The sequence below is a fragment of the Xylaria bambusicola genome (genome assembly GCF_022495145.1).
Source record: "Xylaria bambusicola strain CBS 139988 unplaced genomic scaffold F5B22scaffold_13, whole genome shotgun sequence".
Classification (NCBI taxonomy): domain Eukaryota; kingdom Fungi; phylum Ascomycota; class Sordariomycetes; order Xylariales; family Xylariaceae; genus Xylaria; species Xylaria bambusicola.
The window spans coordinates 50293-74431 of NW_025953566.1; the positions used below are offsets into that span (position 1 = coordinate 50293).

The 24139-nt window shown below is 48.8% G+C and overlaps 10 protein-coding genes across 10 annotated transcripts; 4 read left to right on the forward strand and 6 right to left on the reverse strand.

The window, feature by feature from the left end:
* Positions 1-724: 724 nt before the first annotated feature.
* Positions 725-2509, forward strand: F5B22DRAFT_599883 (uncharacterized protein). The gene is made up of 2 exons (XM_047974490.1): positions 725-1501; positions 1567-2509. The coding sequence occupies exons 1-2, from the start codon at positions 1198-1200 to the stop codon at positions 2208-2210; spliced, it is 948 nt and encodes a 315-aa protein (XP_047832256.1). The 5' UTR covers positions 725-1197; the 3' UTR covers positions 2211-2509.
* Positions 2510-3500: 991 nt separating this feature from the next.
* On the reverse strand, positions 3501-5800 carry F5B22DRAFT_73619 (PAP2-domain-containing protein). Its single transcript, XM_047980528.1, has 4 exons — positions 5436-5800; positions 5082-5298; positions 3810-5026; positions 3501-3756 (listed from the first exon to the last, which is right to left on the reverse strand). Exons 1-4 carry the CDS (start codon positions 5596-5598, stop codon positions 3671-3673), a joined length of 1683 nt encoding a protein of 560 aa, XP_047832257.1. The 5' UTR covers positions 5599-5800; the 3' UTR covers positions 3501-3670.
* Positions 5801-6528: 728 nt separating this feature from the next.
* On the forward strand, positions 6529-8186 carry F5B22DRAFT_73645 (uncharacterized protein). The gene is made up of 5 exons (XM_047980529.1): positions 6529-6973; positions 7041-7200; positions 7255-7341; positions 7403-7495; positions 7613-8186. Exons 1-5 carry the CDS (start codon positions 6731-6733, stop codon positions 7762-7764), a joined length of 735 nt encoding a protein of 244 aa, XP_047832258.1. The 5' UTR covers positions 6529-6730; the 3' UTR covers positions 7765-8186.
* F5B22DRAFT_73694 (uncharacterized protein) lies at positions 7799-10519 on the reverse strand. The gene is made up of 6 exons (XM_047980530.1): positions 10142-10519; positions 9692-9862; positions 8624-9625; positions 8315-8576; positions 8176-8260; positions 7799-8124 (listed from the first exon to the last, which is right to left on the reverse strand). The coding sequence occupies exons 1-6, from the start codon at positions 10208-10210 to the stop codon at positions 7833-7835; spliced, it is 1881 nt and encodes a 626-aa protein (XP_047832259.1). The 5' UTR covers positions 10211-10519; the 3' UTR covers positions 7799-7832.
* A 702-nt stretch (positions 10520-11221) lies between these two features.
* Positions 11222-13168, forward strand: F5B22DRAFT_599901 (uncharacterized protein). The gene is made up of 4 exons (XM_047974491.1): positions 11222-12081; positions 12201-12355; positions 12430-12790; positions 12854-13168. Exons 1-4 carry the CDS (start codon positions 11391-11393, stop codon positions 13024-13026), a joined length of 1380 nt encoding a protein of 459 aa, XP_047832260.1. The 5' UTR covers positions 11222-11390; the 3' UTR covers positions 13027-13168.
* On the reverse strand, positions 13169-14172 carry F5B22DRAFT_599905 (DNA polymerase delta, subunit 4-domain-containing protein). The gene is made up of 2 exons (XM_047974492.1): positions 13579-14172; positions 13169-13505 (listed from the first exon to the last, which is right to left on the reverse strand). The coding sequence occupies exons 1-2, from the start codon at positions 13984-13986 to the stop codon at positions 13332-13334; spliced, it is 582 nt and encodes a 193-aa protein (XP_047832261.1). The 5' UTR covers positions 13987-14172; the 3' UTR covers positions 13169-13331.
* Positions 14173-14460: 288 nt separating this feature from the next.
* On the reverse strand, positions 14461-16444 carry F5B22DRAFT_73741. The gene has a single exon (XM_047980532.1). The coding sequence runs from the start codon at positions 16142-16144 to the stop codon at positions 14522-14524; it is 1623 nt and encodes a 540-aa protein (XP_047832262.1). The 5' UTR covers positions 16145-16444; the 3' UTR covers positions 14461-14521.
* Positions 16443-17622, reverse strand: F5B22DRAFT_73740 (uncharacterized protein). The gene has a single exon (XM_047980531.1). It carries the CDS (start codon positions 17505-17507, stop codon positions 16617-16619), a length of 891 nt encoding a protein of 296 aa, XP_047832263.1. The 5' UTR covers positions 17508-17622; the 3' UTR covers positions 16443-16616.
* Positions 17623-18013: 391 nt separating this feature from the next.
* F5B22DRAFT_599909 (uncharacterized protein) lies at positions 18014-21448 on the forward strand. Its single transcript, XM_047974493.1, has 7 exons — positions 18014-18442; positions 18528-19002; positions 19060-19128; positions 19182-19336; positions 19388-19651; positions 19767-19928; positions 20097-21448. The coding sequence occupies exons 1-7, from the start codon at positions 18234-18236 to the stop codon at positions 20713-20715; spliced, it is 1953 nt and encodes a 650-aa protein (XP_047832264.1). The 5' UTR covers positions 18014-18233; the 3' UTR covers positions 20716-21448.
* On the reverse strand, positions 21449-24062 carry F5B22DRAFT_599910 (glycolipid anchored surface protein; the record flags this gene model as incomplete). Its single annotated transcript, XM_047974494.1, has 2 exons — positions 23207-24062; positions 21449-23130 (listed from the first exon to the last, which is right to left on the reverse strand). Coding segments are annotated over exons 1-2 (1432 nt in total), but the record flags the coding sequence as incomplete, so codon positions are not given.
* Between the last annotated feature and the right edge of the window lie 77 nt (positions 24063-24139).

The following is a 24139-nucleotide window of genomic DNA, read 5'->3' on the forward strand; positions in this document are numbered from 1 at the left end:
CATATTCGCCAAAGATGCATAGATTTCCATAAACCTACCGAGGAGCGCATACGGCATCCTCCGTCCGTCCATGGGCTGACTCGGTCCTCGGAATCCCAATTCAAAAAAGGCGGCTAGGGTGAAGCTAGCTGCACCCAGATGCTCTAAATTAGAGGGTACGATTTGAGTTGTGCGACATATCCAAATCAGGACTCCGAGAATTTCATTACCCATCCCTATTCTGTCTCCCTTGGACCTTCGGCCGTAGGAAATAAAGGTATGCTCAAGAACCATTTGAGGAGCGGTGGACAACTATCTATCTAGTGGTTATGAGGAGGTAGTCTAGGCTTTGTCCCAGTCAACTCTGCATAAGTGCCCTGAGACATTGGCGCAATTAATTCATAGGAAGACAGCTAAGCATCATGCCTTTAGCATACCTACTACCTACAAGAGGGCATCCGATGACAAGCGTGAAGGATTACCTAATAGCATGCCTAGGTAGGATCTCAAACCATCCTTAATGACCAACGTCTACTTGTTTATATTTCACAATACCTTAGTTAAGTACAGCCAGGCAAAGTAAAGTAAAGTGGTATTATGTCTGTAATTGCAATATCATAGCTCAGTACTTATGCCGTCGGCAGTGCCCCATTTAGTAAGCTCGACGGGTAGACTATTCAATGATGGAGCTGCGAATATGTCGACGGTTGCTATTATTATCCATTTTTAGTAATCGTACAATTAGCATCTACCTAGTAGACTAAGACCCCCAGACAGAGCTACGCTATCACTTGCACTACCCTATTTACCTACTAATCTTGGCCATCAAGGCCATCACGCAATTCTGCCAGCGCCATCCCGTTGAAACACCATCAGCTGATATGCATCTCTCTGTCTGGGACTGGCATAAGAGAAGAGACCGCTAGCCTAGCCCATGATGACAGGGTCTTGCCACGGGTAAGCGGCGCTGGACCGAATCGGCTAAGGCAGGAAATATGGCATCGCATGTGGCATGTGAAGCAAGGAGCTAATATAAAGGACCAAATGGCGTCTTGCACTCTGTCCCGGTTCGCCATTCTTAGCCTTTCCTCTGTTATCAGATCCGACGAGACCCGCTATCTAGTCTAGCTAGCCAGCAGTGTCATTTGTTTGTTCACCTGTGCAGAGATCGAAGACCTGGCAATTTGTCGTGCGTGTTAGAAACACAATTCAGAGATCATGGCTGTAACTCAGATCCCGAGACAGCCCGTGGCTATCACGCCCTCCGCCGAGGAGATCAAGAACAAGCGTCTATCAGAGGCAAACCTAAAGACTGCGGTGGACGCCCTGGCCGCAGATGGCGTCGTCGTTGTTGAAGATGCCATCCCACATGAGGACTTGGACCACCTTAATGCCAAGATGATTCAAGACTCCAAGCTTCTCCAGGAAAGGGGCGAGGACAGCCCCTTCAACTACAACAAAGGAAACCTCCAGCAGGATGCTCCCCCTTGGGCGGAGTACTTCCACCCCTCCATCTTCTGCAGTACGTTCCTCTCCTAATTAGAATTGCCTTTACATGACTAGACAGAGAATTGACCTTCCGCCCAGACCCCATCGCAACCCAGATCACATCTGCCGTTCTCGGCCCCCGTCCCAAATGGACGTTCGCCTCAGGCAACGCCGCCATGCCCCCTCTACCAGGCACTGAAAACGAGCGCCAGCCCGTGCACAACGACGTCGAATTCCCGCACCCACCTAAGTGCTTCGCCCTAGTGACCAACGTGCCTTTAATCGGCATGAACCCGGAGAACGGGTCAACAGAGACATGGCCGGGCACACACAACCGCACCGTGGCCAAGGAAGGCGGCCAGAAGGGCCAACGCGCCACAGGCCACATCCCGCAAGACCAGCTGGACGCGCAGGTCGCCGTGGCCGGTCCTCCATGCCAGCCGACGCTGCGCAAGGGCAGCTTCGCGATCCGCGACTTCACGATATGGCACGCGGGCATGCCCAACAAGACGCAGGACATCCGCATCATGCTGGCGCAGATCCACTTCGCCAGCTGGTTCCCGAACCCGACGCGTCTCGAGCTATCCGAGGACATCAAGCCCGTCCTCGAGGAGCTTGAGGCCAAGGGAGAACTCGGCCTCGAGGTCCCCGTCAACTGGGTCCCCAAGGAGCAGGTCATGGCCACCTACCTCGACCGCGCCCTGGGTAAGAAGTACAAGACCAACAAGACTGAGGAGGAATAAATCCTTCAAAGAAAGAGGGAAAGGGAAAATCCATTAAAAAAAAGAGAGGGTTTAAACTATACTTTCTTCAAATACCCCGTATGCTCCTCGAGCACAACCCGCTCTTTGCTCGCATCTATAACAGAATGGGGAAAGAGGGCCGGTTATTGTATAACTGGTGATGTGCTAAACCAGCTACATGCCACGAGGAGTTCAGCTAAGCGTCCAAAGTCATAAGGAGCTTCCAACGCCTCAAGCAAGCGATTGTATGTACAGATTATGCCCTGCTAGAAATATAAAGAAACATATAAACTGTAAAACTCGTCAAAATTTAATTTATCCGATGAGAAGTTTTATAACGAGGGCAGATAACTACGGCAAGCTAAGAACTTAAGTGATTTACAACATGATAATGTACTAGGGCTGCAAAGTCCTTGGCCAACCAATTCCTTCTTGACTTTGCCTCTATATACAATTCTGCTAGACCTTACCGCGCAGGTCAGATTGATCATTTTCACGAAGTGAGCTCTGTATAACATCACTTTCATCACTCGAAAGCCGTGAATAGCGTTACACGCACAAACGCTGTGCCAGCCGAATATGCAGTTCGCCTTGCACCTTCGGCCGTACGAAAGGCCATTGCAGGCTGTTCATGATCTTACAGAGACATGCAGGTAATATTGGAAAGTGAGGTTATACAGACTTCGCTTCTTGAAACAGATCCCAGAGACCTAGGCGGTCTGGGCTGGCAGACCAGTTGTGTATAGAGTCGAGTCAAGCCACCACCAGCCAAGAAGGAGTTGGTTGGTCAAGGACTCATGCAGCCCTAGTTGTTTATTATAATCTGAATTGCTCAAGTTCCAAGCCCAGTATCTCTGCCCTTGTTATAAATAGGCTGCATCATGCCCGTACCCATAGGTGAACTGCATGTTCAGCTGTACGTACATGTAATAAAGATGAAGATGGCTCTTCTATGTTTCCTTTATTCAATTGGAAAGCTCAGAGCTGTTATGACAAATTACTCACAAAGACTGCATGTGAACAGCATATGTTACAGCCTGTGATGCCCATTCTCACTAGAATTAGGAGATGGGAAAGAATAGACCATCAGTATCTAGTTTGGGATTCAATGATACATTAACTAATCGTAACCCTTCCCCCAAAACATCGCATCGTACATGTTAAAGAGGCATTAACAGAGAATCTCGAGGATGACTTGGCTCAAGGCGCGTCATTATTAAAGAGGAATAAATAGTATGCACAGGAAAAGAAAATATCGGGCTTATAAATATATATATATACAAGGAAGAAGACTCTTGCCGCATCCCATATAAAGGGACAGCAATAACAGGGCAAGAGTGTACAGAAAGGTTGCACCTCCAACGCCTTGCCCCTGGCTTGATCCGTAAACCAGGGGCCATGATTCAACAGCCCTGAACTCTCAAATGCGTGATCACATAACGTATGATGAGGGAAACGTCTCATCTCAGCTGCAGATGGCCAGCACCAAGGCCAGGAATATACTCGAATAAAATGGGCACACCTTCTACAGCGAACCATGCGATACCTGTGAGAATGTGAGAATGTGTGCTTCATTGGAGGGTACAGGAAAATACTAACCAGCATAGACAACGAGTTTTGTAATGACCTCAACATCATATCTGACGCGGGGCCTAACCAGCTTAGAAAAGACTTCTTTGTCGCTTAACTCGTCCTGATTGCCAATATACATTTCCGGCTCTCCATTGGCTTTCTTTGAATTGGTTGGTGAAACAATTACGGTGCCTTCACCCATCTGCTTTTCGAAATCGCTGGGCTTTTGTTGGCCATTGACCGCAGTGCTGTGTCCTACTTGGTCACTCTTAAGTTCTTGCATGCTGACTTTGGAGCGCAAGCTAGCATTACTCTCTTTTCTCCTTCTTTCTCGGTAGGCCAAGGTTTCATAGGCATCTGCAGCGCTCTGAGGGCCAATGGACACGGATCTACCACGTCTGGGATGGCGAACAGCTGTGATCAAATTAGGCAGATCGCTGACGCTAGGTAAAACGTTATCAACCTTTAAACGTAGCGGGATGTTCTTGTACTCCGAAGCAGGCATGAAGAATCTTCTCGGCAAGCTAAGACCCCAGGTTTCTATGAGCCGAAAGAGGTGAGGAAGAGTCTTCAGCAGAGTAGGTTTGGCCACTTCACGCCAGATAAAGACAACGAATACACCAAACAGAACACGCAGGATCACCGCTGGCCATCCAAGTGCATGGAGATCAAATGGTATGGTCGCGAACGGTGATTGACCAAAATGCCAAGTCCCAACTTCAAGACCAATCATGACCCCAGCGAAGCAGACACTGTCGTCAAAGCATGGACAATCGTCAGCCGGCTCGGGGTGCACTCTGACAAGAACAATAATTGCCAAAACAGCAGCAAACATCATTGTCCAGTCGTTCTGCTGGAAATAAAAATCTAACGGAGGACCATAGTAAAACTCGATTAGGGTTATGAGCGCGCCCATTATAGATCCAATCACCACATCCACGAAGCCATGCATGCCGCAGTAGAGACGGCCAAGCACGATGCTAACAGCGTAAAAATATGATAATGACTCTAGCGCCAGTTTCGTATTAGGTTGAAATGTGTTGTCTGGTGACCGAAGACAGAGTATTGCATAGACTGCCACTGAGACGGCATTGGCCGAGTGCGTTGAAGGGAAACCATACTCCAAGGCAGCAGAACCTGACATTGTAATCCGCTGTAGGGGCGGAGACAGCGGACGTGGCAAAGAGAAGAAGTCCTTGATAAAGCCTGTGAAGAATACACCGGAAGCCAAGATATGGACCAATCTACCCGGTGGTTAGCAGCGCAATAGGTAGAATGGTGCAGAGGTGAGAAGCGAACCCCTTTCCAAAGGATGCAAAACCACACCAGAACATGATGGGAAGCCCAATCATAAAGAAGGTATGAGTACCGAGATTGGCAGTAATGGCAAAGTAGCTATCAAGAGCAGGAGAGCGCAGCTTCGCCTGGAGCCAGGCTAGGTATGGCGTCTCCCAGCGAATGAGTGGAAGAGCTTGTTGACGTAGATCGTACCGCCATTTTGGAAGAGCTCGTTTATCTGCCAAACCGTCTGTTAGCATCTATCTGGCCATCTCCTGTATGCACATGTGGCCGGCTTTAGGGTGCAAGCTGCGGGCTGCTCCTTGTTTTTTGTTCTTAGACTCCAAAATATCGTTGACTGTTAAGTGAACATACAATGATCTAGACTTCTCAGGCCCGCATCTATAACGGCTTCTTTTTGTTCTGTGCCCTTGGCAGCGTTGAGGTCGGTCGTGTTTGCTTTGAGATCCGATATTGGGCCGTCGAACTTGGCATCGAAGCTGGAGCCATTGGGAAAGGGTGGAAACTCGGTAGTCATGGCCCCGTGGAGGTTGTGTACAACATGAAGAAAGCGTGGATAGGTGATGTTGGTGAGCGCTTAGCCAATTGATGGCGCATCGAATCGCGAGAGGGAGTATACTAGGTCGCTAGGGACGCCTGGCGGTGGGAGGATTGCGGTAAGCTCCAGGACACCAACTATCTGGCACGCTTTCCGAGGCGTTTCCCTTGAGATGTCTTTATCCAATCCTCTTCTAAGGCGAGTATGGTTAGAGGAATGAGGCGGCAACAAGAGCAGAAGCGCGGTTGCTGTAAGCCGGTCGGTCGATATATAGCTGTATACCGAGGTAGGCTGGAGTGTGGAATAAGAGTTATGTGCGACAGTGTACAGCGGTAATAGTAACAATATGATTAGTAGACAGATAAGGCTGTCCTAATTGGGTCTCAGGAGTTCTTAGTACAGGCAAATGTTGGAGATGCGTTGAGGATGGAATGCGACCATATCTCGCTGTCAATGAGAGAGGGAGGGAGAGCCAGAGTGCGCTGATAGGCGTGGTGGAAAGCCCCCCCACCACACATAATGAACGCCCTCAATCCATTAAGTACAGCCTAGGTAGGTAGGTAGGTAGGTAACTTGGCCCCAGATCTGCCGGACCCTACTACTACCGTACCTAAGATACTACCTAACTACCTACCTAAGTGTTCACGCAGCTACGCGGAACCCATTCCCTGTCCACGCCGCCCGACCGTTAATTGGTAATCGGTAATTGGTACTACGAGGTACCGGTATCTAACTTGAACGGCTCACGGCCTCGACGGCCAACAAAAGAATACATACCTATTCTTGGCATCGGAACTTAAGTTTGGGGCCCAGGCACAATACCCCATACCGAGACTAAAAATAAGTTATTCTAAGTATTAAACTAATATTGGGTGTTTGAGCAATTCGTCGACTGTACTTCTCTGACGTCAAAGTAGGGAACAAGCACCAACCACCTAAACTCTTGATGGAGGTGATTCGTCCTTGACTTGTTTGTGCCCTGCTAAACTTACCTCTCAACCCAACATTGGTTACGGCCATCATTAACACTGCCGCCGAAGAGTCAAGGGGAGAGAGAGAGAGAGAGAGAGAGGGACAGACAGAGAAAGACAGACACAGACAGGAGAAGAAAATGGCCTCACTCCGGGGCAAGCGCTGCCTCATCACCGGTGGTAGCCGGGGCATCGGGCTAGCCATAGCGAAGGTATTCTCTAACCACGGCGCCTCCTGTGTTTTGATCGGCCGACACCACGAGACTCTCACGACGGCCATACATTCTCTAAACCATGCATGCCTATCGTATCCACACGAAGCCCATGCATTCAACGTGTCTAACCTAAGCGGTTGGCAATCTTTTATGCATAAAATGAAGACGGTAAGTCTGCGTTCGCGTCACATACTTTCTGGCGCTGCGTGTGCTAAGCACCCGGACATGGGCTTAGGGGCCTCTTGACATACTAGTCAACGCTGCTGGTATCTCGCAGAACTCTTTTCTCTTTAAGACGCGGTTTCAAGAGATGAACCAGCTTCTTGACACCAACCTCAAAGGAACTATTCTCGGCTGCCAAAGCGTAATCCCGAGAATGATGAAGCAAAAAAGTGGTAAGCACGTTTGAGTTTCAAAGTAAAAGACATTCACCTAAGCCACTAGGAAAGGAAACATTATAAATGTATCCAGCCTCCTAGCAACAAATGGAGGACGGGGTGCCTCTGTCTATGCTGCATCAAAAGCTGGAATCATTGGTACGTTATTTTATTTTATTTTATTTTCCCATTTAAGTAACTTATTTAATTCGAGATGTAGGCCTAACCCGAGCACTTGCCTGGGAAGTCGGAAGATTTAACATCCGAGCAAATGTCATCCAGCCTGGCTACATTGAAACTGACATGACTAAAGGTAAGGTATCCTTATACCCCTATAGCCATGTTTCTCTCTTGCGTAACATGCTGTCATGATTTCGCGTCCTCATTCGTACAGTCAAAGCAGCATTACTAATATACATGCCTCATGGAGATATGGAAGAGGGCGGGCATCTTTCTGCTCTCATCCCCATGGGCCGACTAGGGCTCGCAGAAGAAGTGGCAGATGCTGCACTCTTCCTGGCGAATAATACATACGCACATAATTGCGTCCTCAATATCGATGGAGGCTTGAGTGCGACATAATCAAGAACGACCGTGTCAGCTGCGATGGTGATGCACACGCGCTCATAGGATGAGATGCACATGGTTAGCTAATCATCCTCGATGGTGATAGCACCTATACCCGCCTCACTGTCTTCTATTAGGGCCACGTCATCTGTCGCGGCCATTTTAGCCTTCTTTTTCGCTAGAGGGGCATCAGCATCATCTGCTCTTGGGCGCTTAAGATCACTTGAAGGCTCTGTCGATTCAAGCCCATGCTTGCGAGAAGGTAGTTCTACGCCGTTAGTCTCAACTGCGGGCTCCTTTCTAGGCTTGCGTGGAATTTCTGGGGCCTTATCTGGCTCGAGTCCCTTGATCGGTTTCGCTGTGCTCTCAATTGAACTAGGAGGAGTTAGTAAGGCTTGCAGGGATGGAGGCTAAAGAGCAGCGTACGATGATTGTATATTAAGGACAACGTTCATAAAAGTGTCCTCGTCTTCTTCGTCAACAATGGTCACAAAGCTGTTTTGGTTGATGCCTACACAAGGTGTCAGTAGCTGGGTGTTTGAGGCTATTGCAAAATTATGCTTACCAAGTTCACTAAGTAGCTTTTCCAGGTTATCGGTTTCGTCGGGATCATAGAGTAAGCCTGCCTCGCTGTTGACCGCAAAATCACGGTCGCCAAATCCGAGTTGTAGTTTCACGAAGTCTTCCACAAGATCGCCCAGCGTTGCTCGCGAGAGATCGACAGATACGCTGGCTTGGTAGTTGCCGCAGATGGGACAGTCGGGATTGGGTGCCCGAGGTCTATCTGGGGCTAGCAACCTTTGCCCGGCGAAAGGCGTCAAGAATACCTGGCAAGTTAGCAGCTTGACTGTGCGGCAAGTCATAAGACACTTACTTCTTGTGCTTTGTCAAACTCGCCCCTGAGAACCTTGAAGGACTCGAGAACGCAAAGCCCTGCCACAATCGCATTTGTAGTTGCGATGGCTGGTATGATATTGCCGGCCATCTGCTTAATGTCAAAGCGTGATTTCCGCTCAATACCAAAGATATACGAGCGGATATTGGCACTAGCAGCAACAAAATCAAGGGTATCCGGGTCATCTTTGTCGAAGCTTATCATAGCTTGCGGAGAGTCATCACCATGCTGCTCCTTCATTTCCGTCACGCGCTTGCTCAGACGAAGCAGGCTGTCGCTAAAGACTACCAAATTCTCCTCAAGTGTCCATACTTTCTGCCCGTCCTGGATTGTAGCCTCTCTCTCAATATCAACCTTAGTCTGTGTTAGGACCGACTCATATTTGAGAGGCTCTGGCGGGTTCCGGTGCTTCCACATGCTTTCCATAGATCGCAATCGCACAATATCTTTGTTGAAAACCTTGTCGAATAACATCTGTGGAAATTGCTCTGTTCCAACTGATCCTCTAATCTTTTTTAATTCTTCAGACTCTCTCTTAAGCTCTGCTATTTCGTCGGCGTTGTCTTCATTCTCGGAAGTATCGAGAGAGGCCTGATCCTCGCTGGTGCCGAACATCTCGTTGAGAAGATAGCTTTTTGCCCAGACGATACAGTGTATAGGTTGGCTAGGCGTACTTCGAATGGTACAAACTGGAAAAGACTTGGGTGTCTCCTTGGTGCTGCAATCGTAGCATGCAGTAACACCTTTTTTAATGACCTGTACTTGTCCATTGAAACCTGTAGTTCCACTCTCAATAAGGGCAACATCAGCTGCTAGACACATTCTATTTACGTGTCGTCTTGCTTCGAGATTGTCCAGCGCATTGAATACAATGCGGAACGACTTAAACCACTCGAGGCTGAACTGGGCATCCTTCACGTTTGCATGGTAGGCAACGATTTTCACATTGGGGTTGAATCTCTGGGCAGCTTCTCTAGCTATCTATTCGATTGGTTAGTATAGTGACACTTCGAGCACCAACCCCTTATCGACTTCATAGCGCCGTACCTCAGCTTTTGATTTCTTGATGTGCTCATGCCTAAATAGAAACTGGCGATTAAGATTGCTCAGATCAATCGTGTCAAGATCGACAATGTGGACTTCGCCAAAGCCAGTGAGGGCAAGATTTTTCAACAATTCGCAGCCAATACCACCAGCACCAACCATGAGGACACGCGCCTGTAGAATTCCAGTTAGTCTGTATGATAGCTGAATGGGCAGCAACGCGCTGGGTCGTGTCGCATGACTGTAGGCTATTCAACTATAGGCATTGCAGTGGGGAGCATCGTATTCGGGACATGATCGAAGCATGGGCGCGATGGTAGGGGAAAAGACGGGCTCGCTGGGAGCAGTCGCATTCGTAGACGTGCGGTAGGAGGACATAGTAATAGCTTAAAACAGAAGTGACATGAATGCGATACAGAGAAGCCGAGCCGCGAAGGAATGCGCGAAACGCACCTGCTTTATGCTCGTATGGAGCGAGGGGCCGAAAGACCGGCGATTGAAGGTATCACGATCCAGTGCCATGGTCAGGAGCGATCTGGAGGTGATGTCGTCACGGCGAGGTAGGCTGTGGATACATGTGATGCAGAGAAACAGACGAGTAATGAGCGTATGGCGGAGCTGGAAAAGAGACAATACGATAGAACGAAGCCTCGGAGCGCAGACGAAAGTCAAGGCGAGGATTAGTTAGCAATGGATGGACGGGTTGAAGGAAAAGAGGTCGAGATCTTGATGGGACCAGCGTGCAGGTGCTTAAGCTTAGGTATGTACGGACGGTAGGTAGGAAGTCAGCCTCAGAGCATCAATTCCCAGGTGCAATACCTAGTAATGGACCTCTACCTACGTAGAGTACCTCGAGGGTACCGTCACGGCGTGAAGAGATGGTCGAAAATGCGTGTACTTATACCTAATAACTACATACCTACTAGGTACTAACACAGTACCTCGAATTATCTACAGATGCATCCATGGTATGTTGCTTGGGGGCACTCTAGAGGTACCTACTGTAGGTACATTATATCCAGCAGGCTTGAAGGTATTCTACAAATAATACTAAAGCCAGCGCTGAGGGCGGTTGTATGTAGAAAATGCTTGACAGCTTGTACTGAGTTCTCTGCCAAGTTAGTACTGGGGTGGTACCAGAGACTCAATCAAGAATCTACCCAAGTACTACGTAGTATGTATGTAAGTAGTACCTTAGGTACTTACCTAGGTAGGTATAAGTTCATCATCGCCTGTACCTCCTAGTATGGTGCCTCAGCGCGTTACGTACGGGTAGTACGAGACGGCAGGCTGCTGCTGCAATGGTGGGCCATACGTGGGTAGGTAGTGTACTGGTAGGTACCTACCTTAGGTAGGCAGGTACTTACCCGGGGTAGCTTGAGTGAGAGGACCGTCAGGGGTGAAGTGCGGAAGCTGACGCGATTGGCGTAGCGGCTCACAATCTTCCCAAGAGAGCCGGCAGGCTGCGCATCATTGGCTTCGTGCGGTTTTGTACTTCGTAGGTACATGTGCCTATTCGCCAGGCAGCGTCGCGATATTTCAGACGTGCATTTGCATGTACACTTCCATGCCAATGATTCGGGGACGGACTCGAAGTGGAGAAGGTAGTATCTGGCCCACGGGTTATAGCAAAGTGGGATGGAGTGCAGTAGTCCAGTAGTCAGGTACTTATACTACCTAGGTATGTATATTGGTTTAAGGTATGAACGGGGGAAAAAAAACGATCAACATTGATATCGTAGGCTATCTATGTATATGCCTGCAAATGATCAGGAGATTCGTATGTCGAGAGAAAGCTCATTTGTCCCAATTCAGCCCACTTCAATTTGCTATTCGTTTATTCTCTACCCTCCTCAAAGGGCCTATTACAGCCCTACCGCAGCATCTCTCGTGCTCCACTCAGTGCCCAAGACCCCACGGAATAGCCACTCACAAGAGAACTGCATTTGCTCGTCTCTGGACATCGCCCAGGAAAGCCAACATGTCAGATAGCGAGCCAGACCCGGAGCTTCTCGATCTTCTGAGACAGCATCTGCAAGGGAAACTGAATCTAGACGATGAGCCTGAGACGGGCGTCTTAGAAGGGGCTGAATATGTCTACGACAACTCCATCGATGTCGCCTTAGACATGAGGGCCACCAAGAATGCGGCTGCTTTCATATACGAGCAGATGCAGCAGAAACAGTACTCGACCGAGAATTGGGCAGAGCACGAGCTCCACCCAAAGACCAAAGATGAGAAAACAGTGGCCTTCATTTTCACCATGGACCTCCTCAATTTCTCTTTCTGGTCACTTCGTTCAGAAGACGAACGCTTTGCTGTCGCTTACCGAGACAAGACTTGGACGGGATACTGGAGCTTAGTTGCCTCTCTCCAGCGGGCATTGGAAGAAGGTAGGTCGATGAACCGCCCTGCAAACAACGAGCCCTTGCGTCACATGGCTTGCTTTCTCACATGGTCATCTCACATAATCAAGGACTGCTTTAGTTAATTCAGTAATTGCTCACTCAAGATATACCTATTACGGACCCTCACTTCTGGCAGAACGAAGAAGACTGCAACCTGGAGTCTTTGCGGCATGTTTTCCGCTCGTGCACAGATGAGGAAATCCCACTGCTTGAAGCCCGCCTTGCCTGTCTGCGAGAGGCTGGTCAAGTGCTCTATGAAGTAGGTTACATCTCTTCACACCACTTCACATAACAAATGAACGCACTACCAACGCATAACGCGGCGTCCTGCAGAAGTACGACTGCAGCTTCATCAACTGCATAGAAGCCGCCAACGGATCGGCAGCTGCTCTGGTCAACTTGCTCGCACGTGATTTCTCCTGTTTCCGAGATGAATTCCAGTTCGAGGGCCGACGTAAGCCCATCCGTTTCCTCAAGCGCGCTCAAATCCTGGTGGCAGATATTTGGGGTTGTTTCAATGGAGAATGCTACGGTGCTTTCCGCGACATCGATAAAATCACCATGTTTGCCGATTATCGCGTCCCACAGATCCTGGCTACGCTCGGCTGCATTGGATATAGCCCACCATTGCAAGCTTTGATAACAAGGAAGGAAACCATCGAAAGTGGCAGCAAGTACGAAATGCAGCTTAGAGGTGAGCTATGCCCTACTTCCATGAGCTTTGATCGATCCTTTTGCTGAATAGTTCACAATGTAGCCTGCAGCATCTGGTGTGTCGAACTCATTCGCCGTGAAATAAAACGTAACCACCCAGAAGCCAAGGTCAATGCTATTTTGATAGATTTTTTCTTGTACGATACTATGAAAATGATGGAGGCCCAAGGGAAGGAGACTATGCCACACCACCGCACACGAAGCATTTGGTATTGAGGGGTAAGCAATAACATGGGCGGGTCATCATGTTAGCCGACAAAGGCAAAGATAGAGGCAAAAGAGCCTGGATAGCTCTTTCGTATTCGGATACCCTTGGAAAAGAAATCGGAATGAGAGAGAATTCAAGTCAATAGGTAGTACTACATTGTCATTGATAGTATTATTAACCGAGCCCTAAACTCCAAACACCGTCGCAGAAATCCGTGATAGCCATTCATTCCCAAGCCAAATCTCATCATATGCAATTACAAGCCTTCGTCAAACTTACAGACATTTCCAAGCTCCTAGGTATACACCCCGGATTAAGCACCCCCGTTTGTTGTCGAATTAAGTATGTTATCCATGTACGCCTTCTCAATGCCTTTGGTACCCTCCTCTTCTTCCCGCATCAAGACCGCGAGGACCTCAACGGGTGGGTTAAGACCAAGTCTGTCAGCGCGGTGCCAGCGCTTGAGGCGGGTTATACCGACGCACGGCTTGAAGAATGCTATTAGTATAGAGACTCTTCTTCGGCATAAGGATTGAAACAAAGCACAGGCAAACACATACCCCATACTGCGAACTGACATCCCAATATCGCAGAATCTTCTCAGCCAGGCTCAGATCTTCCTGATGGAGTCTCTTCGTCCTGCGCTCGTTCTCGATATCTCGCCAGTACTGGCTGATCTGGCGGTCTGAGATCTCATCCGCGCGCAGCTCTGCCTCGGTCTTCTCGCGCTCCGGCGCTACCTCTACCTGCTTCGGCTCTTCTACCTCCGCCTTCTCCTCGGCGTCCACCTCGTCCTTGACATCCGGCTCAACGTTGATGACATGTTTTGCGAGAGGGCTTTGAGCGTGCGCAGAAGAGAGGTTCTTGGCTGATTTCGGCACGGACTTTGTGACTCGGTGGTTGAAAGAGAGCGTTGCTTGCTTTCCGGTAGGCCGACCGCCCCCGGTAGATCGTCTGGTTGCAGGCATTGTAATTGAGGGGTATTTGGGGTGAGTCTAAGTAACGATATTTCAAAAAGAGACTGTTTGTCGCAAGATGCCCCGTGCTTGACGGATGGAAATATTGGCCCTTAATTGTCCAGTTTGATGGTTTGAAACAAGTCTGGTACGGTATCCTAGCGTACCCAGGGCGGATCTCGATTGGGGAATGACGTGGGGTATTTTAGGCAAGTGGGAGTGAGCGCTTAATTGGCAGGGCAACACGAAAGAGGTGCGCGATCACGTGATTGGCTATTCCCTGGCAGCTGCGAATTCACATTCTCCCACCCTTTGTTGTCAGGGAAAAGAACGCCTGTGATGTTCTAGATACTATCTATTTTCAACTGGACATTGTTATGCCCATATTGTATCTCGTGTCCTATCGCTTGCTAGCACTTGAATAAATTGTCATGAACAACGGCCCAGTGGTATGTACAAACATATTACAATATAATAATATATGGCCCTTCCAAACCTCCTCGTCCTGGACCTGGTGAGAGGCGGAAATTCTTAGATAGCTTTTTGTCTATTCTTTTCTGGCACTGAAAGACCTGTGCTGCGAAGTGTTGTCGGGTGACACGTGAACTTGCCAGTATTTCCTCCAGTCCCACCATTGCCCCCCCTCTTTCTCGTTGTCGCCCTGTCCAGGTTTCCAAATGCCAAAACCCTTGCCCGGGTCATACTCCGGAAACTCGGCCTTCTCAGCGAAGAGATTTCTCTTTTCGCCCTCTTTCAAGAACCAAAGAAAGTCCTCGGACAGGTGAATGTACTGCCTCAGGCCCTCATAGACGTCTATCTTGGCCCCAGTCGTCCAACTCAAGAGTGTTGGCTCTAGTATCGGCGCATCTGTCACCGAAGGATGAGAGGTACCGAGCGAGGTCATGAACCAAGATGGGTTTCCGCGCTTGTCATTGTTCTCTTCTACGAGAGCTTTGACAACGTCGAAATGGGCCCGCCCGTAGAATATGCTGTGCTTGCTGCTCCATGAATTGCTGTGAACAACCAACAAGGGCACATGAACGTCATGATTTAATCTTCCGCTCTGTTTACCAGGATCCAAAACGATGGCACCGATAAATGGTCTCTTCTCACTTGGACCACCCTTGAGGGCCTGGAGCGCACCGGTCGCACCGAAACTGTGTCCCGCTATGACCATCTCGTCGATATTCAGCCTTCCAACCCAGTCTTCTAACTCCTGACCCTCGTTTCTAGGGTTCTGGTTGAAAATCTCTTCCCCTTTTCCGTCATTAATCTGTCTCAATACTCTGACTAGCTCTTCAATTTCAGCTTCGCGAAAATTGAGTTGCGCTCGGTTGAAGTCATCCGCTTCTAGCTCTTCACCTTCTGCAGACTCCACCTCAGAGCGCTTAAAAGCGAACTTTGGCTGCATTTTGCCATCCCTCATAATAACCGAACCAGGGCATGAACCGTCTCTGTGCTCGAGCATAGCCACGATAAACCCCCGCGATGCCAGCTCGCCAGCGTAATGCGTATAATCGGTCCTACTAGAGGCCATGCCATGGGAGAAGACTATGATGGGGTGTCCGTATTTCTCGATAGTAGCTACCTTCTGCAACTCTTGACTTTGGCGGGTATCCGGATGACTAGCTACCGGCGGGGCCAGCTCAGCAAGAGACGCATCGACTTTGGCGGGTATTTTGATCCCACCCGCAAGGGTGCGGAGTGCGCCGGTAAAAAGTGCATCTGTGAGGAAATTGCTGATTTTTGCGAACTTGGCGTAGCCTTTGGCAGTCACGGAGACCGGCTTTGGTATCCAGTGGTGCTTTTTGTTATAACCTTTACCGTGGCTGGCCGGATAGTAAAGTGTAAACAAGACTGTCTGCAACTCAAACGGGTTCTCGTGGGAATCTTTGAATCGGGCCGTGTCCACAACTCTCGGTTGTGACACAGGTGATTCAATGTCGATAGCCCCAACCGGGTATGGCCCGCTGTACATTGGCAAGGGGCTCGCAAAGAATGGCAACGAAAAAAGATAACAGTATAAGATGTAGGACAAAATAACGACAGAAAAAATGTATCGCCAGGTTAATCTAGGACGCAGGACAGGTGGAATCCTTCGACGCACGGCTGAGACCTTCCTGCCAACTGCACCTGCACCTGCATTGGAAACTTCGGGAAACGGACGCATAGCGAGAATATGGGTCACGACACTTCATAAGTATTCTATCAATTGTTTGGTAACACCGAGGTGTATAACAAGAACGTATAATAAGAACATGGGTTTGAGAGGGGCCCTCTTCAAGGTTGAGTTTCTAAGTGCTTGCGTTGCAAGTCGCAGCGGCTATGATGCAATTCCCGCTTTTAGCTGTACTTTAGTGGCGTGTACGTAAGATCTTACATGGTAAGGGTCCCAAGCATAACGTCATTGTCCACCCAGCTCTGACCCGGCTACTGATCGGTACCTGCACCAAATCCCAGCACGCAGGTCAATGGAACTTTGGTTTAATTCCGATGGGATGGGCGCTCCAATTCCAGGTTTATTCCGCGACCAGCTTCGGTCGTATGAGTCGGTCACTGCCCAGTAAAGACTACCATTTGAAGACTACTTAACACGATTCAACATAGGCATCTAACTTGACCTCCAGCACTGCAAAGATGACCTATTTGATAGCAGCAGCTACGACAGCTTCGAGCTCAGGCTCCGTAAGTTCCCTCAGTCCCAGCAACTCATTGTCCAGCTTTGAAAAGGGAGTGCCATATCCCTCTCCCCAGATCGATGTAATGATCAAGGGGTAAGCTATTTTTCCCTGGTCAGGATTCTCCTTCTTCAGCTCGGCTAAGGCAGGAGCGAGCACTTCCTTCTCAACAGACACTTCCTTGGCTTGCCAAGCGGCGCCCGTGACCTTTTCCGCTATGGCCTTGAGTTGCTTGAGCGTCGGCGCTGCGTCTTGAATAAAGACGTCTCGGTTCTTAGTCTCATCAGGCTTTTTCAGTACGGCCGCGACAGCTTTTCCAATGGTGTCCAGCGTTGTTGTGCTGAAGCGACGCTCACCACCGTCGTAAAGCGTTACGCTTTTCTCCTTCGGTTGGAGGATCAAGCCAACCTGCATTCCCCAGTCTAGGAATGGTCCATTAATGATGTTGGTGTAAGTGATGGCTCCCTTCGCCGCCGCCTCTTCTAGCACTTTTTGCGTAGCAATCTTGTCGGCAAAGACGGCCAGACCAGCGGTCTTCGGGGTCGTTGTGTCAGATCCGAATTCCGAGGGGATGAACCGCTTGACATTTGCCTTTATTGCGGCATCGATGATGCGTTGCTGCTTCAGGAGGCCCTCGAATCCGAGATTAGAAACGACAGCATCTTGGCCTTGAAAAGCAGCCGTAAGAGAATCAATCGAATCGTAGTTGACGTGTTTGACTGCGACGGTCGGTGGAAACTCGTGGTTGGTACCCTCCCTGGTAAGAACAGTAACTTGAAAGCCTGCCTTGAGCAGGTGTTTGAGGATAGCTGGACCAAGGTTGCCAGTAGCACCGATAAGGGCGACGTTGTTCATGTTGATCTATTTGAAAATCGTACAAATAGTATCTAGATGCTGAAATATTTCTATTGATACAGTGATAGACTGTGTGTGAAGCTCGTGATGCGGTACAAGCAGTTGCCTCTCTACATAGCTAAAGCTGCCCTTTTATACGAGAGCTCATCCCATATAGCTCTGGCATCATGATGAAGTCTTTGTAATTTCCTGTTTCATCTCCATGTGGTTCCAGAATGGTGTTTCTCTAATCAGATTGATATTGTAAGCATATATTGTTTTATATTCCATCCCAACCTGTAGCAGAACCCGTAGAACCACATAATTATATCCCACTTACGACGCTGACATCCCACATAGGTCTCCCACATAAATATCCCAGATAGTTATCACACATAGACATCCCACATGGCACGCCGCTGAGTAAGTACTAACCAACAGAGTGTGGGACTGAGCTAAACTGGATGAGGAATCAACTCATCCCACACTCCCGATTGGATATTCCTAAGCATCATTTGCAATCCAAGGTCTCCTTTAGTCCTCAAAAATGGCCAATATGAAGTTAGTACCGGCCCTCTGCTCTGCAGCGATTAGCTCGTATTAGTTGACTTGTAATCAACAGTTGTGCCATTTTTGGTGCCATTGGTTTGGTCTAGCTCAATATTTGCTCACCTACATGGGCCTTTCAAGAGCCCGTACACTATCCCACATTACCGACACGAGCTATGAAGGTATTGGAAGCGAGCCATGAGCCAATCTAACACGACTCCGGTGCAGCTCCTGACTGTGATGGGACCTCCTTCTGGATCCATGGCCCTTACAAAGCGATTTGAATGCGAGGTTCCCGGTTGCGGAAAGGTGTTCCGACGAAAAGAGCATTTGACGAGACACCTGAAGTCACACGATACTCAGTTGCAATATGCATGCCATATCTGTGGCCGACGGTATGCACGAAGGTGAGTAGCACTCTTGGTCGTAGTGGTAATAAGACATGAGGGAATGAATTTCATAGAAGTGGAATTAATATCTAATTTTCTGCAGCGACGTTCTCAAGCGGCATGTGGAATTTCATCCGCAGTACTATAAGCCGAAGCGTGAATTTATAGCGTGTACCCGCTGTCGAGAGAGCAAGACAAAATGTGACGAAGAACACCCATGCAGGCCTTGCAGCCGCAGGGACCTAGAGTGTGTTCGTCTGGGCCGTAGCAAAATTATTGTCAGCAGTAAAGACGTAGCCTCGGAACTACCTCCTGAGGTTTCAGACCCGCCATCCAACCAAGCACAAGTCCTCCAAGTGCCTACGGTCCAGGAACCTGCGAATATGGGGAGACGCCTTGATGTTTACTTTACTAAAATTCATCCAAGTTGGCCTATACTACAGTCTTCTACGATCATGCCCGAGAGTACAGGCCCCTTGGTAACATCGATTATGGCGCTCGTCAGTTGGCTTGAAGGAGCTCAAGACCATTCAACGCTGTTTAATCAAGCCCTGGACGAGATCGAAAAGACAAAATCGGTATAGTCTGCCCCATCAATTCACTCGCTGTAAGTACAAGGTATTAACTTACATGAGGGCCGAAATCCATCCCTACCTGTATTACAGGCAACTGTGCTCTGTCTCCTCTACGCTATATGCTGCCTTGTGAGTAACAATCATTTTCGCTTTAACGGCTGCTGTTTCTGAAGCACGAATAGACTACAGAAGGAATGGTACTCAAAGCCTGGCGGATCCATAATGACCTAGTTTCTGCATGCCGTCTTGCTCGTATACTTATTCCTCAGAGAGGGATATGGTATGCATCGAACGAGGCTTCGACCGAAAAGGAGGAATATAAACAACAATACTATGGGTGAGAAGTATCATTTGATTACAAGAGCCACTTAATACTGACCATTGCCAGGATAGCTTTTGCTGCGCTGCGTCTTGATGCCTACCTTTCAGCAATGACAGATTTTCCGCCCCTGATTCGATACCAAGAGCTTTCCATGTCCCTCTGCCATGCTACTTGGTGGACTAGTGTGAACGGTGAGGAAGAACGACGGCGACTACAGGAAGATGAGACTATGATACGAAAGAAAACATCGTTCGGCTTTCGAGTCCATGACTTATTCGGCACACCACGTCCGAATGTTTTAGCACCGCCCTGGACTAAGATTGATTACCAGTACGTATTTTTGAGCTTCAAATTTTTATTTATTCTCTGTCTTATAAGGGTTCTGGATACTTATAAATACGCCGCTTACCGTGACGATAACTTCTAACTGTCGACTTTGCTAAAGCTTCATTCTTTGCGCTATCCAATCTGGTGCATGGGAGGCATCCCACCAAGCTCTTCGCACGATTCCAGAGGATATACAGTCAAGGACCCATCCCCAAGATCTTCGCACCGACTGGCGGTCGCATCTGAATACTTGGGCGACTAATTTAGAACATGATTGTGAGGTAAGGACTGCATCATCTCCCATTGACCATCATAGCACAGGTATAAATTGAATATATACTAATCGTGTTTAGTGAGTATACCATATCTCCTTGGTCCAGATATTTTTCGCCGTACAAGTGACCAGAATGGTTATATCAGAGAAGCATGTAATTCTGATACTATACAGACTTCGAAAACATTACTTCAAGGGTTCTCGCGGGGATGACATCGACCCTCAAACTTTACTCCTTTGGCACATGACGACGTTGAAAATGCATGCACCGCCTGATCTCTGGGGACTCCAGCAGCGCTATTATGAGTTCGACATTCCTCTCGAGCCGCAACTGCGGCACCCGCTGCGAACCTGGCAAGCCTCAAAGATCGCTCGCACAGCAGTGTGGCATAGCGCGCAGATAGCACGGATTGTATCGGGCGAGTTGTCGTTGGAGAATGCAACCACCCGTATCCGTCTCAATCCTCTCCTTATCCCCGCGCTCCTTATGAGCGCGTTTGTTGTGTGCGGATATGTATACCATGCCAAGACCTGTCCACTCTGCACAGGAGGCGGACCCATAGACCTTGTCAGCCTATTCGAAGCCTCGGATGGTTGCCAGAGACTGGACCGCTGGCTAGAGGAGGGAGCGGGTTTGGCTGACTGGGGGCCTGATGTCTTCATCGGCTTCCCCGTCTGTCAATGTAGTCAACTTCTGCTGTACGATTGGTTCCGCAAGTTTCTCGCTCAGGATACGCAGGCCGATGCTGCACTGGGACTGTTTCTCGACGAGCTCAAGGCTGGGACGTGGTGAAATTCGAATGGACAGACGGAAACTTCGGCGCAACATTCACGTACAGACCCCTTGTTCCCCCTTCTCGCCCGTCAGCTCATTACATGCAAAGAAGACCATATCCGAGCTCCTACCTAGAAAACATCGCCGTGGAAGGACCAAGCTATATTACCAAACCTAAGTAAGTAGTTGGTAGCAACTCGCCATAAGACTACCTAATCTTCTATGCGTACCAGCTCTACTTGTCAGAGTCTGAGGAGCGAAAGCATAGCAGGGAGAGGAAAGGTAGACACATACCATGAATCACGGCAGTTTGGTCGTATAACATCATTGGGCGACGTATACGTGATGTGCCAACACTTCACACGCAAACAAGATCACTATACACGTGCCAACGATATGCATGCACTTTGTCCAGGTACACTGCGACCTTCGCCAAGCAGGGGCTCTCAAGACCAGGCACGAGGGTAGAAACGGAGGAAGACGCAATAATTAGTAAAGGACGTTGGCACGTAGATGGAATTCACAGCGAATTACCGGTATGGGAGAGAATATATATATATATATATATATATGATTTATGAAGAATACGCGCATATCAACTAGGAAGACACAGCGCATACATTACCAAGGAGAACATGAATATACAAAGAGGGATAATAGAAACAGTTAGCTAACCTAGGGAGATGCAAATTTCAACTAGATTATTAGCCTCTAGGGAAACTCTAACAGAAGACATCATTCCAAGTTGATAGCCCCTATCGAGTGTTCAGGCAAGAAATAATATGGACAGGCAGGTAAGTGAAGGTTGAACTCGAAAGTGACCACGTGCATACCTACATACATGAACAGGCACCCCTATCAACCTCAGCCAATCGTGGTAGGCTCGTAGGATCTGATTGAGCCGGCAACATCCAAGACAAACTATCTCAGCGAGGATTGAATAGGTATTTACCAATTCGTACTACAAGGCAGACAGAGAATCGTGGGCGATACGAAGCGGCTTTCATTGTCATAATATGGTATCAAAAATATAATCGAACAGACACAACGCTAATGCAATCAAAGACGAATGAGCTCAAAAGGAGCACTTTAAAGAAAAACCTCCTACAGCTCTCCAGCTTATGTACAATCAATCAACCGAGCGAAATCCATGCACTATATGCAAGACGCCTGTCTCATAGCAATGAAGGGACATTTATAGTCCGTAATTTGACAAAATCAAAGGGTAATCGCTGCATTTAACACCTTGCTCTCTTTCTATTTTATCGAGAAAGCATTTAAGCTCCATTGGGATGCCGTATTTGGTTATACTAAGGTGACACCAATCGCGAACGAAGTGGCGACAATGGCTGGAATAGCAAACAACACTGCAGAGACCGAGTTGAGAGCAGCCAATCGAGGGCTGGCATTGTCACTAGTGTCAGGGCTGCTGCCACTACCGGTCTCAGTCGAGCTGGGAGTGTTAATCTCTCCGTCGGCTAGAGGCTTGACAGCGAGTTTCGGCAATTTGTTGCCATCCACGTCATTGACTGTTTGACTGACAGCCCAGTCGCTAATGTCAATGATCTTTCCGTTGAGCTTCTTGTCAATGCCGTTATCGATCAATTTCTGGACACCGGGTGGCGGAACGGGCAAGGTGAAGTTGTTGTTGAATCCATCTTCCTTGATCAAGCTCTCTCTGCATGTAGGGGGTGTGATGGACTTGCCAGTGGCCTTGACGTTCTGAACAGAATCAAAGTTGAGCTTAGAGTATTGGTTCTGCAGGGTGCGGAAGTCAGAAAGTAAATCGACGCTGCCATCACTGTTGACCTGGGCAAGTCCGTAGTTGTTTTCTTCCTGTGCATATTCGTAGACAACGCCACCAGAGAAGACTTCAGTCATGTTGGAGCCGTATATAGCGGCGATCTCAGTGAAGATACGAGGCGACGGTGTATTGCAGCCGAACTCGGAGAAGAAGACAGGAACGGAACTCGTCTTAAAGAGCTCAATAAGCTGATCGTAGGTTGAGTCGTGGAAGTTGCTTTCACCGCACCAAGAGTAACTGTTGAGAGCGAACATATCGGCGCGGGACATGTCACCAGCTTCGCCCTCGATAGAGCATTGGAAGTAATTCCAGCTGTCCTCCAAAACGTCGCGAACGTCGGCAGCGGAGTACCCAACAGGGATTTCACGATCAGCGTGATTCTTGATGTAGTTCTTCAAGTCACGAGTAATAGCACGGATATAAGGGGGCGCGTGAGCGCCAGTCTTGACGGCATCAATAACTTCATTTCCAGAGAAGAAACCAAGCAGATTAGGATACGCCTTGAAATTCTCCACAATGGCAAATGTTCGGTTAACATAGGCCTCGTAGTATGAGGTCCAAGGCTCTAAGCTGTTGATAGATTCGCCGACCAGAGGAGAGTTGACATCAATAATCATGTACATGCCAGCCTGCCGAGAAAGAAACAATCAGCTTTGATGACCAGAGAACTATGCTAGATGCACCTCGGACCAAGACAAAACTTACAGCGTTGAAAATGCTTGCACATTCGTCATGGTTGATGTTGGGACTCAGGTTGTACACTCGGATTGTGTTGATACCCATCATCTGCATCAGTGCGGCGTCGCGACGGCAGACGTCACCGTCAGATAGGGGATCTTTGCCATCTTTGGGATCGTAACCAGCGCTGCCACCGATTTGATATGCGACACCGACAACCTGGAAGGCGTCGCCCGTCTTCGGGTTGACAAACTGTGACCCATGGACTTCGAGAGGTGTGACAGCGGCCACAGAGGTGGCGGCGCCCAGGGCGGCGAGGGCGGCTCGGACGAGCATTATAACGAGACTTGGCGGGTTTAACCACGCGTTGGTCTAGAAAATGGGAGAAAAATAACGTTTACTAAATTCCTAGTGGAAGAGGATCAAAAGAGAGCGACTAGAAATGCCGACTGGCAAAAAGAAAGAATCTGAGTCAAAGAGTGTGAGTGAACCAACGAGGGACGATTGAGTTAATGAGAAATAAACCCAAGACAAATCATCGAAACACAGGAGAAGAGATGTCGCAGGGGGTTGGAGGCATTGCTGGCCCTTAAACACTTGGGCGAGAGACTGGGTCTACAAGGGGGGAGGACAAAGGCGGTTGACGATGGCTTGGCACAGGCTCGAAGATTCAGTGGAAGGCGCTTTCTAGCGCTGGTAGCAGAACTGGTAAGTACAGAGCAGAACACGGGGCAGGGACGGACATGGGCGGTTCTGCCTCTGGGCCAATCAATGTGTGCGGCGGACCTGCCAAACCGGGAACAAAATGCACCGTGTAATTTGACTAGGAAATGAGCAAATGGCCGGCATGCACTAAGGGAGAAGAAGGGGGGGAGAAGGGGGGCCCTTCTCGTGAGTCGTGGGTAGGTGATTTTTCTTGTCCACTAGCATTGCCTTCATCACGAACTGTAGTCGTCATTG